The sequence below is a fragment of the Triticum dicoccoides genome, chromosome 3B, assembly GCF_002162155.2.
Source record: "Triticum dicoccoides isolate Atlit2015 ecotype Zavitan chromosome 3B, WEW_v2.0, whole genome shotgun sequence".
Classification (NCBI taxonomy): Eukaryota; Viridiplantae; Streptophyta; class Magnoliopsida; order Poales; family Poaceae; genus Triticum; species Triticum dicoccoides.
The window spans coordinates 679,519,592-679,533,175 of NC_041385.1; the positions used below are offsets into that span (position 1 = coordinate 679,519,592).

General features: G+C 45.3%; 1 protein-coding gene, 2 long non-coding RNA genes and 2 other non-coding genes across 15 annotated transcripts; 1 reads left to right on the forward strand and 4 right to left on the reverse strand.

Moving 5' to 3' along the window:
• Window positions 1-179: 179 nt before the first annotated feature.
• Window positions 180-265, reverse strand: TRNAY-GUA. The gene is given in 2 exon segments: window positions 180-215; window positions 229-265. It is a non-coding gene; the product is annotated as a tRNA-Tyr (tRNA).
• A 2,392-nt stretch (window positions 266-2,657) lies between these two features.
• LOC119281822 lies at window positions 2,658-3,181 on the forward strand. The gene is made up of 2 exons (XR_005138561.1): window positions 2,658-2,783; window positions 2,891-3,181. It is a non-coding gene; the product is annotated as an uncharacterized LOC119281822 (long non-coding RNA).
• An 819-nt stretch (window positions 3,182-4,000) lies between these two features.
• On the reverse strand, window positions 4,001-4,086 carry TRNAY-GUA. The gene is given in 2 exon segments: window positions 4,001-4,036; window positions 4,050-4,086. It is a non-coding gene; the product is annotated as a tRNA-Tyr (tRNA).
• Window positions 4,087-5,565: 1,479 nt separating this feature from the next.
• LOC119281823 (BAG family molecular chaperone regulator 1-like) lies at window positions 5,566-6,390 on the reverse strand. Its single transcript, XM_037562245.1, has one exon. The coding sequence runs from the start codon at window positions 6,279-6,281 to the stop codon at window positions 5,793-5,795; it is 489 nt and encodes a 162-aa protein (XP_037418142.1). The 5' UTR covers window positions 6,282-6,390; the 3' UTR covers window positions 5,566-5,792.
• A 1,208-nt stretch (window positions 6,391-7,598) lies between these two features.
• Window positions 7,599-11,709, reverse strand: LOC119277814. Of its 11 annotated transcripts, none has more exons than XR_005137333.1 (5): window positions 10,332-10,986; window positions 9,543-10,143; window positions 9,226-9,334; window positions 9,027-9,119; window positions 7,599-7,947 (listed from the first exon to the last, which is right to left on the reverse strand). It is a non-coding gene; the product is annotated as an uncharacterized LOC119277814 (long non-coding RNA). The 11 variants fall into 11 exon arrangements; XR_005137326.1 differs by having other exon boundaries at window positions 8,997-9,119; XR_005137335.1 differs by lacking the exon at window positions 7,599-7,947 and adding an exon at window positions 8,327-8,431.
• Window positions 11,710-13,584: the final 1,875 nt, after the last annotated feature.

Consider the following 13,584-nt stretch of genomic DNA (forward strand, 5'->3'; position numbering starts at 1 on the left):
AAGAGAAAATACGTACGCACAAAATTGAACCAGATGAATTATATTTAGTGGATCTAAATTGGACCCACGTTAAGGCCCAAGAGGGAAAAGGATCCACCGAAAGATCCCAATCAAGCGGCCCCTCATCGTCATGACGAGGATAAAAAAAGAAGACGCACAAAAGGAATAACCCCCAACCGTCCGACCTGCCGGATTCGAACCAGCGACCTAAGGATTGATCTGCAAATACTACAGTCCTCCGCTCTACCAACTGAGCTAAGGTCGGTTTGCATTAGACTCAAATTATGCTAATATAATACACAAGGATTATATCAGTGCACCAAATGCAGAGTTACTAATCAACAGTGCTCGAGGTAAACAAGTAGAGCAAAGAAATGGTTGGTGGTGTTATTTGGAATTAGAGGGGACTAGGGGACAATGAGAAAATGAAATGCATTTATTAGAAACCTAATCTACATTTTGCGGGCCTGCAAGAAACCATGATATATATACAGGAGTAGAGGACTACCTCAGCTATGCTGCATGTAGACTCTGATTTTGACTGAATCTCTTCTCCTTCTAGAGGAGGATCTGTGGGTATTTTGATAGAGGTCAAAAAGGATTTCTTGTGAAATTGGAACCGAGAAAGGGCAGCATTTCATCGGAGTTTTACTTGAGCGTCTTGAGGAGGGATTTTGTCAAGAATCTTGTGATTGTGTATGGAGACGCATGTTTGCCCGTGATTTTGACATTACCATGAAAGCCAGTGAGGAAAAACAAACCGATGAGCTATGGCAAATGAAGTACAGTATTCTTTTTTCAATTCTATCCGTCGAGATGTGATCGATCCACAATTCCAGTCGATCAGCCGTCGACGTACTTGGTTGCGGTGAATTCTCTTCTTTCTCTGCCAACAGTAACTAAGGGCCAGTTTGGCTGCCTTCCTCGCGATTTGGTGCCTGACCACAAGCGTACCTGAAACTTGCCTGAGACATGTTTGGATAGTGTCCTGAGCGTGTGACAAAATGCCTGGCCTGGAAAAGCCTGTCACCATCATTAGCCTGGGCAAATCCAGGCACCACCATTAGCCTGGAGCCAGGCGAACGATTTCACATGCCTGGCGCGTGCCTGGTTGTACATTAGTACTAAAATATTTTGCTAGTTCAGTGGGCTCCACAACCGTACACATTCTTACCTTATAAAATATTCTCTAATGCTTTTTGAGGCCAGGGCATCAACCAAACGTGCTTGTCCCAGGCCAGCCTGCGCAGGCATAAAACACAGATGCTCTCGGGCTCGTTCCAGGCATTGACTTTTTTCAGGCACGATGGCCAGGACACAAACCAAACAGGCCCTAAATTTCAGGCTGAACTCCCTCTCTCTATAAAAAAAAGAGGATAAAGATTCTAGGCTGAACTGCTCCTGTTGCTTTTTTCTTTTCTTTTTTGCGAAAAGAACTGCTGCTGTTGCTGCTCGACTTGTTCCGTAGGTTATCAAATGCCGTCTAGTGCCAGTTCATTGATCTTTGTTAATAAGAAAGAGAGCAAAGAGGCGTACATGGAGCACTGAGCTTACACGGGCATCAAAAGCCTGACGGCAAAGAAACTATACAACAGAGCAAACGGCATGAACTATATGTGATGCCATGATGAAGATGGTTGATCAATTTAAGTCACGTTGTAGAGCATGCGCCACTCTGCCCTAGCTCTTTTAAAATAGTGCTAACTTTTTTATATACTCCCTCCAATCTATAATGTAGTGCGTACAGATTTTGTGAAAAGTCAAACTTACAAATTCTGATCAAGTTTGTAGAGAAAAATATTTATATGTACAATACAAAATATAAAAAATATGAAACTACATCTTTTGATGAATCTAGTGATATATGTTTGACATTCTAGATGTAAATACTTTTCCAAATTCGTAGTTTTAAATTTCTTAAATTAATTCAAGTTTTTGAAATATATGCATTCAAAATCTAATAAAGAAGAAAAATAATATTTAAGTCACGTCAGCATGACGAACCATGTCTTATTAGGCCAGCCCACCACCAGCCCGCTGTACACAAGGCAGTCGTGCGCCTCTCAATGAGCGGCACATAGCCGTGCCCTCGTCTCCCTACTGTGTGGTCAAAAGTTTTCTTAGGTGCGGTCTACACTAGCATACCACATCATTCCGCCACGTTTTCCGGAGGAAAATCCACACTATATGTAAAAATTAATCCGAAAAATTACAGTATCACAAAAACAGAATCAAAATAACATGGAGAGTCCATTTTTGCAGAAAAAAAATTCGGAAACATGCTAACTTTATCCAACAGATATTGCCTCGCCCCTAATTTATTGTAGATCTTATTCTTGATTTACTACAGTTGATCTCCTTAGCTTATAAACTATAAGATTTTTTTCCTAATTGTCTACACTTTTTTCTTCTAAATTCCTTACAACCGTTCTCTTTACCAGCACTAATCAAATCAATATCTTCTCAACTTATTGCAAATCTTGTTCTTGATTTAGCAAAATATTCTTTGGCTACGTGTTCTTTTTTTTTGCAAATACTTTGGCTACGCGTTTATTCTTAAATAATTACAAGTAATCTTCTCTGTTTGTATTAGCACGCATCCACTATAAAAAGAGCCTACTCACATCTGGTTAGCCCAACAATCCATAGAGACAAAACTCATCCCCTTTGTGGCGACTTGTTAGTCCGCAATTTAGAATCCCGACGCTCTTGAGCCTGCAGCCAAGAGATGAAAAATATGAATATTTTACTCTTCGCCCTGGCACTCCTCATGCTATCTTCAGGTATCTAGGGAGTAGACAATATTATCTTCAACATCTACTCTTCAAGAATTGTATTATATGTATGTTGGGATGCTCTAACTTTTCTTATTTCCTCTTTTGATACCTAGATATGGCAACCTCCCTCCAGTGCAGACATGTCCTTAAAAGTGGCCCTTGTCAAATCGATGATTGTAGAGCTTACTGCAATAAGATACCTAGAGTGCCCTCACCCAAAAATCCTGACGTGTGTGTTCCCGAGGGATGCAAGTGTGTAGTATGTGGAGGGGTGCAAGAAGGGATGTAGTGTTCCCTCTAAGGTTGTTGAACTAATGATAATGGTATCATATACCATGTGGCCTTGTATATTTATCAAGGTCAATGATAGAGAATAATAAAAATTTCATCATGTTTGCATTCGACTTGACTTCTGAATGGTATCGTATTAAACAATCGTCTATTTATATCTACCCCCTCTGTCCCAAAATAAGTGTCTCAACTTTGTACAAAATTGTACTAAGCTTGAGACACTTATTTTAAGACGGGGAAGTATTATGTATTAGAGTTACGATACAGATGAAAATAGAAAGATGCGCGGGTTTTTTTATAGAAAATCAAAATACCGATGTGATGAATTGTCTCTTTTTAGAAGATCACAACTGTTAGATCCACGTAATTGTAACATAAACAGACTATACTATTTAGATCTACATGAAAAAGTTGTTAGATAAAAGCAGGAGACAGCAGAACATTTTTTTACGAGAAAAACCATAGACGTACAAAGGCATAATTTCACATTGATGGAGTCATATTACAAACACAAGACGGCCACATGTGATATATATAGAAAATAAAAGAAATAGAAATCCAATAAAGAGCTAGATCTCTTCTAGATGGGAATTAAGTAAGACTCATTAAGCGACATTAACATGAAAAAATCCAATAAACTGCACGAATCTCCCCATAGAATCAAATGTCATAGAATTTAGATGAGACTTAGTTAATCCCTTTAGCAAATTCGTTGTTATAAACTGCTAAGATGACTAATTGTCATCTTTCTGATTTGTGGCATCCACGGACGAAATCTCATAAAGGTGCAACGGGTAGAAGAAAAAAGTTGTTGTGAGTACAATAGCAAAAGGAAGCGCTCCGACGGCTCAAAGAATTGCCGACAGTTTCACTTGTTGGGCAAACACTGTACAAATATAATTGGAAAAGAGATTAACAAAAAATTGTGTAAGTCCGACTTGCCGGATTCGAACCAGCGACCTAAGGATTAATCTGCATACACTACAGTCCTCCGCTCTACCAACTGAGCTAAAATCGGCTTGTGATAAAAATCTTCTCTTTCATAAAATAAATCATTGGCGCTCCCATATGTAAAGAAATATAAGAGCGGTTTAGATCATATTCATCTAAACTGCTCTTATATTTCTTTACGGAAGGAGTACTGTTTTACTGAAATTAGTTGTCAAAAGGACTTCCCGAGCAAATTAACCACGGAGAGTTTGTTTCTCATACGATTTGCAGATAGTTTTTGTGCACAACATCCGTTAAAAAATAATCTCAGCTTCACAAATTTTACCGGCTCCGAATGCTCGACAGGCAGCCCAAGCTTCGCCGTCCCGTCACTACCCGTCAGCGCAGCACAGTAGCAGTGTCCAAGGGTGTAGAGATCGCGCACGTCTCGCCGGCCGACAGACAGGGTACGCCACGCACATGGCGCCACACGTACGCGGCCGCGGCGCCGACCAGCCGGGCGCTCGGGACCACGGCGGCCGGCCGACGTGCCGCAGATAGCGCGGAGTCGGATAAGCCAGCCGCGGGGACGGGCCTGGGATCGCGCCGGGCGCATGCATTGAAGCCACTGCCCCCTCTTCCCGGCACGAGTTCGGGGGACCTGGGTGCGTGCTCGACAGCGCCATCTCAGCTGCAGCTGCAGATACATGCCCCTCCCCTGACCCCCGTTGGATATTACCATCTGTCGCGGTCCGATCGCGCGTCGCTGTCTACATATGATCCGAGTTGTGGTCGATCCACACTTCTGCTCGATCATCCGTCGACGTACTTAACTGCGGTGAAACCTTCTCTGAAGAAGAATAAGTTCTTGAACTCCAGGCTGCACCGCTGCCGCTTGACTTGGCTCTGATGTGCAGGGTACAGTGGAAACAGCTAGCTAGCAGCCTAGCAATGCCTGGATGGAACGCGTACGCTGAAATTTTGGCGAGAGGCGAGTCGCTGGCCGGCCTCCGATTCCCGGGGTAGTTACCGGAAACCGTAACAACAGCTAGCATTATGCTCCGGTTTCGTAGCACTGACGATTGCCATGATCCACCCAACGTTTTCGCCACTGGTCGGTGGGTGCTGCGGAGTAGTTCCGGCCGGTGAGCTGCCCGTTAAAGGAGGCCGGCTTTTGTCCAGGCCAGCTTTTGTCCAGGCGAGCTGGCGGTTACATGTTTGGTAACCGTAAACCTGCTCTGCTGCTTGCCATAGGTCAATTTCGACATGAAAGAATAGATGTACATCAGTACATGCTGGTGGAGAAAATTGCTAAACGTAGATAGTACTCCCAACTCACACTGTGCATATTCCACCAGCACTGTTCATGGAGTATGTGCTAGCACAGTGTGAATTGTCCTGCTGATTCTGTCAGACTGCATGTGTAGCACAATATGAACTGTATTGCTTATTTCGTCAGAAGAATGCTATGTACACACAGATAAACTGCAAGAGATGCATGTGTAGCATAGTGTGAACTGTGTAGCCAATTTTGTCAGAAGAGTGTAAACGAGCCAGCAACAGAGAATGAGCACACGCATGCACCGTACATTTTTATACGCAACATAGTCACTGTCATTGTCTCCTTATACAAACTAGAGTAATTTACAAAATGTACTGTGCTGTGCTGTATTGTATCCTAACGTTGCACAAGAAAGAAATGAACGCTGCTAACACTCGGTTAACACACCTAGCAGATCTTCGCCCAAACAAACCGCGAGAACAGCCGGCAGGAGAGGGTGTGCGGGTTCTATACTAGACTTGGATGAAGGAATGGCAGGGCACCCCCATGAGCTGCGCGAGGGTGGTGGACCGGAGCTTCCTCTCCGTGACGGCGGGGTCCTCCAGGAGGAGCACCTTGTCCTTGTCCTGGACGCCGGCCATGTGCAGGTGGTCGCCGTCGTCCCGCTCCCTGCCTCGGTACAGCAGCCGCTGCTCCCTGGGCCAGAGCCCGGTGGCCAGCGACAGCAGCACCTTGAGTTCGCCGAAGGTGGCGGTGGCGTCGATGGACACGTCGTGCTGCCACGCGCCGCCGGCGGTGCAGACCTTCACCAGGATGGCCTCGACCACGGCGTCGTCGTCCGGCCCCCGGCGCTTCTGCACCAGCATCCCGCCGGGCCGCACCTCCCACTTGATCCTCTCGTGCTCGGCCACCATGGCGCACATGTCCACCCCGCCGATGCTGCCGGTCGTGCTCTTGGACCGGCTCCTGAACAGCCTCCTCGGGCTCGGAATCTTCACCATCTCCTCCTCTGCCGAGTCCTCTCTGCTTCTCTCTGCCTGCCTCGTGTGTATGCGTGATGCTGGATGATCGCTGGATCGATGGATGTTGTGGTGCGTGAGGCTTGACGGAGAGATGCTTGGGATTTTAAAGGGGAAGAAGGTGCCGAGGATGAGGACAAGGTCGGCAGTGGCGACAGGGAGGGACGAGAGCCGTGCGCGGGCGCGGGCGCGAAAAGGGAGAATTAAGATATGGGTGCTGACTAGGCGAAGCTTAGCGGGAATAGATTAGCGCTAATCGAGTGTGGTATACGCTGAGTTGTGCGACACCTGTCTGCTGTTGCTGAGACGGCGAGATCGGCAGCACATGTGGAGGTGGCAACGCGGTCTCTGCATCTGCATGAATGGCGGGGCCGACGGAATCCTCTCACCGGCTGCAAATTGGTTAGGTTTGTTGTCGTTCGTCTCCATTTCTTTACTACTCCGTATTTTATTACATTGTTCATCAAGAACACAGCTGGTGTGCCGTATTCTCCACAACTTTTTTTTAATAGTATGAATGAATTGCTTAGGCCAATACCACCGCGCGACCCCGAACGGATGTCCGTTTTGTCCGAATTCTGTCTGTTTGGGTAGGGCAATGGGGTCGTGTCCGGACCTGTCCTGAAATGCGGTGGACGTGCGCCCAGTGCGCGGCCGCAACCGTTTGCCCCGTCCCGTCCGCCAGGGCCTAAAATGCCCATATTTTCATATGGAAACAAGTTTGCACGTCCAAATATTAATTGTTTAAAATTAAAATAGTTTTACAACCCAATCGAAATTGTCTCTAATAAAGAAAGTTTTACAACCAAATCGAAATTGTCTTGAATGAACATAAAACGAACCAATACATCTATCGGTTGCCAATATGCTCCCACACGTGCTCAACCAAGTCATTTTGAAGATCCATATGAGTTTGCCAATCACGCATCTCACGATGGAACTGGACAAACTGATCAAACGTGGCCGGTTCTTGGTGCAGGGGCTTAACATTGTCACCTTGAAAATCAAATCCTTGGTCGAAGATATTGTCATCACGCTCGTCCTCGACGATCATGTTGTGCATGATCACACAAGCAGTCATCACCTCCCAAAGCTTCTTGTCATCCCATGATAGTGCAGGGTATCGAACGATGCCCCATCGGGATTGAAGCACATCAGAAGCACGTTCAACATCCTTTCTAGCACTCTCTTGCATTTGGGCAAATCTTTTTCTCTTCTCACCCTGAGGTTTCGAGATTGTCTTCACAAAATTTGACCACTGAGGATATACTAGTAAACATGTACGTGCAACGCACGTCTCAATCGACATCAAATAATTGTTAATAAATAGTTGTCTAATATTTACATAGTTTTTCATCCGTACATACCTTTATTACTGATTTATAATGTTTTTCGGATGGAAGCAAAACTAAATTACGGATAAATAAAGAATGTGCAAATTAGTTCAAGATCAATAAATTTATGTAACTTTGTTGCTAGTACGGACACCCTAGTAGTCACTTATTTGCTACTATTTCTTAGCCATATCATCCTGATTCTACCCTTTGTCCCATCATAGAAATTGACACATCACACATGGCTGCAACAGTCTCAACGTGATGAAGAGCCAAATCAGTTTCCTCCTCCGTCTTACACATGACCTTGCTTCCTGTCATGTCACAAAAGAAGAAAACAGTCCTTTTCTCTGTAAGATTGAACAGAGTCAAGCCATAAAAGAAAATGGACAAGCTGATTTTTTCATCATGAAATTTTGTGTTTTGAAATAGTTACTAAATATGTAATGTTTAGTCCAGCAGCCAAATGGTTATACCCCAGAGTTGTTTACATCATTGCTTCACTCATGGTTCAGTGCCATGATGGCATAAAAGATATCTTAGAAAAAGCCGGATACATAGTAATGCCTAATTAACAGATGGTCAAAGCAATTATCAAAAAACATAAAGAGCAGGTTAACCATTGTTACATCCCAAATCTATGAGAACATCTGTAAATAATTATCTGTAATGGGGTGTTTAGAGTACATCTGCTTTGGTTGTACTGGGGTGTGGTCGAGAGTGGATGTTCGCATCCATTTCGAGGCTTCTTGTACATTGTATTTTCTCTCTTCTATAAAAGTATGCCTTTGGCGTACTCTCGAAAAAAAAAAAGAATATCTATAAATTGTAGAAGAAAATGGCGCAGCTATGAAAAGAAAACAAAGCTTTAACCTTGGTGTAGTAAAAACTAAAAGGTAACTTATCCCTACAGTCTAATAACAGAACAACACATGAGTAAACAACTTGCTGTTTTCTGTAAAGGGTGAATTTCATTGGCAGCATGTCTGAACTATCATAATAAAATTAGTCAGGCCTCCTAAATTTTGTTACTCAAGAAACTATCTGCAGGTCCTTTCATTTCAAATTCACAATACTGCGTGATAGTTTGTTTCTCGAGCCTAAACAAAAGCAAAACTTCCTCTAGACACTTGCTTAATGTAAGAGCGGAACAAACTTTCATAATTTCAAACTGAAGATTTCAAAGTCATACACATGGCAGATAATTCATACTTTAGGAGGAAATTAGTTTGCCTCCAAATCCAACAGCAATCAACAAAAATACACATGGAAAATGGCATTTAATAGTACACTGTAAACAGAACACTGAATGGATAATGATACTAAAATGTGTTTACAAAGGTCAACAGAATACAGATCTTACCAACGAACAAAGATGAAGTGATGAACTGACCGGTTTCAGTGAAGTGGCTAATGTCATGACCTCGGTTTTCTGCTGAAGCAACTCATTTTCTCTTTCAGATAGCTGAACTGCTAAAATACCCACCTATGGAAAGTACCAAAATATTGAAGTGTTTACAAACAAAGAGATCATTTAGGCATGTATATATATGTAGGTCGACTGGTGGAGACTTCTTTGAATAAAAACTCACCTGCTACTATTTTTTACACAATGAAACTGTACGTGCTCCTTAAATATGTGCAAGCTAGTTGTGTATTTCATCGATTGTCAAGAGAGAAGGCATCGAGGAAGGAACCAACCTGGACATGATGATAGATAGGCTAAGAATTTAAATTGTGAATGAAGTGTACTATGATTTTCATCAAGGTCCGGTATTTCTTGTATATATCAGCAAGAGCACATCAAGTGCTTCTGAGTTTGAACAACATGTTAAATTAAACCAGCATTCCTTTCATCCAAGAAATGGAATGGAAAGTAATGGGGAGATCGAGAGTAAGCATGACTCACCACGGTATATCAGAGATGCAGGTCCTGAATTAGTTGGACTTGAGGGCGAGGAATTTCTTCCACCTGAGTGCGAGGAGATGTACCCCCAAATTCGTACCACTACCATAGACCTGCACGTGCGTAACATCATGGCAGCAAATTACAGTTTTCTAAAATATTGGCAATGTAGCATCATGGCTGCAAATTACATTGCGTACAAGTGGGGTCAGAACAAAAGCTACAGTCAAAAATGGGGCCCAAAATGGAAATACAATCCAAAATAGAAAATCAATGAAAAGTTGAAAACTGTAGTAAGATGAGGATTTGCACTTGGCAATGTAGCTTACCTACAACTGAGGTTTGAACAAAAGCTACAGTTATAAGCACATGAGTTGGTTGTAGAACTGATCTAAATACTTCACCATTGATTAGTATCTCGTTGAGAGTTCACCTCTTCTGGTGCCACAGACCAGCACCCTCGGCGCTCTCCCTGGCTAGACAAAGCATGCTCGTATTGATCAATTCCGCAGTTGTATAGCTACAGTTTCCGCCCCTCTTGGTTCCTCGTTCGCCACAACCCGCCTAATTCCTGCTGTGTGAGTCAGCAAGCAACAGTGCTCACCTTCATCCAAATACATAGATTAAAAAGACCAATATGGGGATGAAAGGCCGCATAGTATGCTGCTCGGAGAACATATGAACCTAACTTTGCTTCAGAGGTAAAATTAGCAATTCCTAGTCATTATCTGCTTTGACTGCAGTACCAAATTATCAGTTGAACTAACTTAAAATTTATAATTGGTGCAATACCTATATAAATTGAGAAGGCGGTGAAGTCCAACTATTAGATCCAACATCACTGAATCCTTGAGATCTTAAACGTGACCTACTTGCTCATAGTTCCGACCTACTTGCTCATAGTTAAGATGATTACCATCTGCAAGAGGACATAAATAGTTCAACGGAGAAGAAATTTGTCAGAATATATATGTGTCTCATGGCCGAAAGCTTATGTAGCAAGGTTCTTCATGCATGCAAATCTCCCAAAAATCAATCCATATACCTGTTTCCAACCACTGGTACGTGCATGTTGCTATAACCGAAAGCACTTCTGACATAGCAACATTGACCAATCACTACAGCACCTAAATCTGTTTGCTGTTGGAAACCTCTTAGGGATCTTAAACTCAACTCTAAAATTAGTCAAAGACCTTCTAAGATTAATATTTCACTTAATGGGATCAACTACAAAACTCAGCTAGATTGATTTGTACAGCAAATTGCAAAGAAGATTACTTATATCAATCAATAAGTGTAAAAGGATGTGGCCAGTTTGATACATCAGACTTTTTATGTTCAGTCAGGATATGGCCAGATCGATTCATCACAATAAATTCCAGTGGAAAGGGCACTCCGAACCAACAAAAACATGAACCGTGATACGGCTGGCCGGTTGTAGATCGCCACTGGCCAATATCTCCCGGTTAAGTGAAGCGTGTATCAGCACTACACTGAAAATATCAAATGTGAAGCAACACTACACTGAAAAAAATATACTGGACCTCGTGAGATACTGAGAGAACAGAATCACAAGCATCAACTTGGAGGATCAGAGAGATACATGGTGAAAGTTAGTCGGCTTGATGGCGAGGGCCTCACCGTATAGGTGGCCACCGTCGAAGTGGGGGATCAGAGTCAGCCGCGACGGAAGCCGAGTTCAGCGGCGACGGCGGAGGAGCGGAGGGTCGGCGGCAGAGGCCGACTGGAGCAGGGGGCGACGGGCAATTGGAGCGGCGGCGGAGTGGAGGATCGGCGAGTGGCGGTGGTAGCCCGTGCTGGCGCGTCCACTGGGCAACACAGAAGGAGCGGGCGGCGGCAGAGGCCGACTGGAGCGGGCAGCGACGGGCGATTGGAGCGGCGGCAGCAACCCGTGTCGGCGCGTCCGCTGGGCAAGGAGCGGGCGGCGCACCGTGCACAGGAGGAGAGGGCGGAGGTTACACAGGAGAAGCAGGATAGAGATCGTGGTTCGTTCGTGCGGAGTAGTTTTCTTTAACGAAGAGGCATCTACTATCAGTCGACGGGTTAGTGGCTTGCTAGCGTTAAACACAGAGAGATTGTGAACCATTAGATCGTGTGATTAGGCGGCTGAGATTATTTGGATCTGCCTCTTTCTTTCTTTTATAGGGGTAGTAGATACCATCAGCTAGATAGTATCATTTGTTGTACTGGTGGCCGTTGATCTTAAAGTTGACAGGTGGGGAGCGGCCTTCTACAAGCCTCGCGAAGACTGGAGAACGCTGCAGCACGTTGATATCATTGTGAGAACCTGCCATGCCGAAGAAAGAATGCCATATCCAAAGATCCTGCGATGCCACCGCTTCTAATATGACAGTGCACGCGTTGACATGCCCCTTGTACTGGCCCTGCCAAGCAAATGGACAGTTTTTCCACTCCCAGTGCATACAATCTATGCTGCCAAGCATGCCTGGAAAGCCTCTAGTTGCGTTGGTCGCCAACAATCTTTCTGTATCAGCGGCAGTTGGCTGCCTCAAGTACTCTGGGCCAAACACCTCGATCACAGCCTGGCAGAACTTGTACATTGACATCAGGCATGTTGTCTCGCTCATATGCACGTATTCATCCACCAGATCGCCTGGAATTCCATACGCAAGCATGCGGACGGTCGCAGTGCATTTCTGGTAAGAGGAGAACCCAAGCTTGCCAAGAGCATCCGTCTTGCACTTGAAGTATGGGTCATGAGCAACCACTCCCTCTCGGATACGATTGAACACATGCTTTGCCATTCAAAAACGGCGACGAAATTTATCCGGCTTGAAGAGCGGTTTGTTGGAAAAGTAATCGGCATAGAGCAGGGCGTGGCCTCCTTCCCTGTTGCGGTTCAAGTTGGGAGCACGGCCAGGGACTGACCCCCTTGTACCGAGGAAGCTGCCGTTGAATGTGGTCGTGAACCACCAATGCAGCCACCACAAGATCTTCATCATCCGACAACGAATCGTCCGATGAACAAAGGAAGTGGTGGAAGAAAAACTCGTCTCCACTATCCATACCTTTGTGGGCAAAATGTCGAACACCTTGCGGTCGTGGTGGCGAAGAGGCCGCGATGATCACCTCGACGCAGCAGGGGTGGTTGTCGGTCGACTACTGGCCACTCTAGAGCCGTCGGAAGCTGCGGCGGCCGCCGTGGTACGTCGCCGGCGGTCGTGTCTCCTCTGCCACCGGCAAAGACGGCGACGGCCAAACCTCATCGATTGACGGCCAAAACTACGGCGAAAGCGCGCGCGTGGTGGCGGCCATGTCTACACGTGGTATGGTATGGACGGTCGGGGGTTGTGCGGTGAAGAGGCGGCCGGAGAATAGCGGCGGCGCCGGCGTCGGCGCCGGGGGCGGGGTGGGGCGGGAGAGAGAGGGTCGAAGCATTGGGAGCGGAGGGACTACTAGTGTCCCCGACAGGCGGGCCACGGGGGGACAAGGGCGCGCGTCGCGGTCGTCCGCGCGCGTCCGTTTCACCCCAAACCGAGCGCAACTTTGGGCCGGGGATGGGTCGAAAACGGACGGAATTCGGACATTTGTCTGTTTGAGGCCGCGCATCGGGCCGCGCTATTCGTCCGTTTTACCCCAAACGGACGCATCCGGACAAGATGGGGTCGCGCGGTGGAGTTGGCCTTACCACGTATGTCATGTGGACACAACTTTTTTCTTCAAACTGAAGTCTATGTACTAAAATGAGTTTCATCCTACCCTAACAAAAATGAGTTTCATATTTCTCTTTTTTTTAGAGGAAAAATTGTTTACATCTATGTCTACTTTTTTCAAGATAGGCTATATATTTTTCAAATATCAACATCACAAGAAAATACCTAAGAGAAACTTAAATTATAAAGCAGTTTTCAGGGAATCCACTGTCTCTTCCATCCGGACAGGCACGTTGGCGCCCTGAAGGATCCACTGCCCGGAGAAAAAGGTGAAGTTGGCTCGAACATCCGAAGTGGCGGATTGGCTAAATCGGTGTCCCATGAAAGACCGAGCAGGGTGAAGACATAAC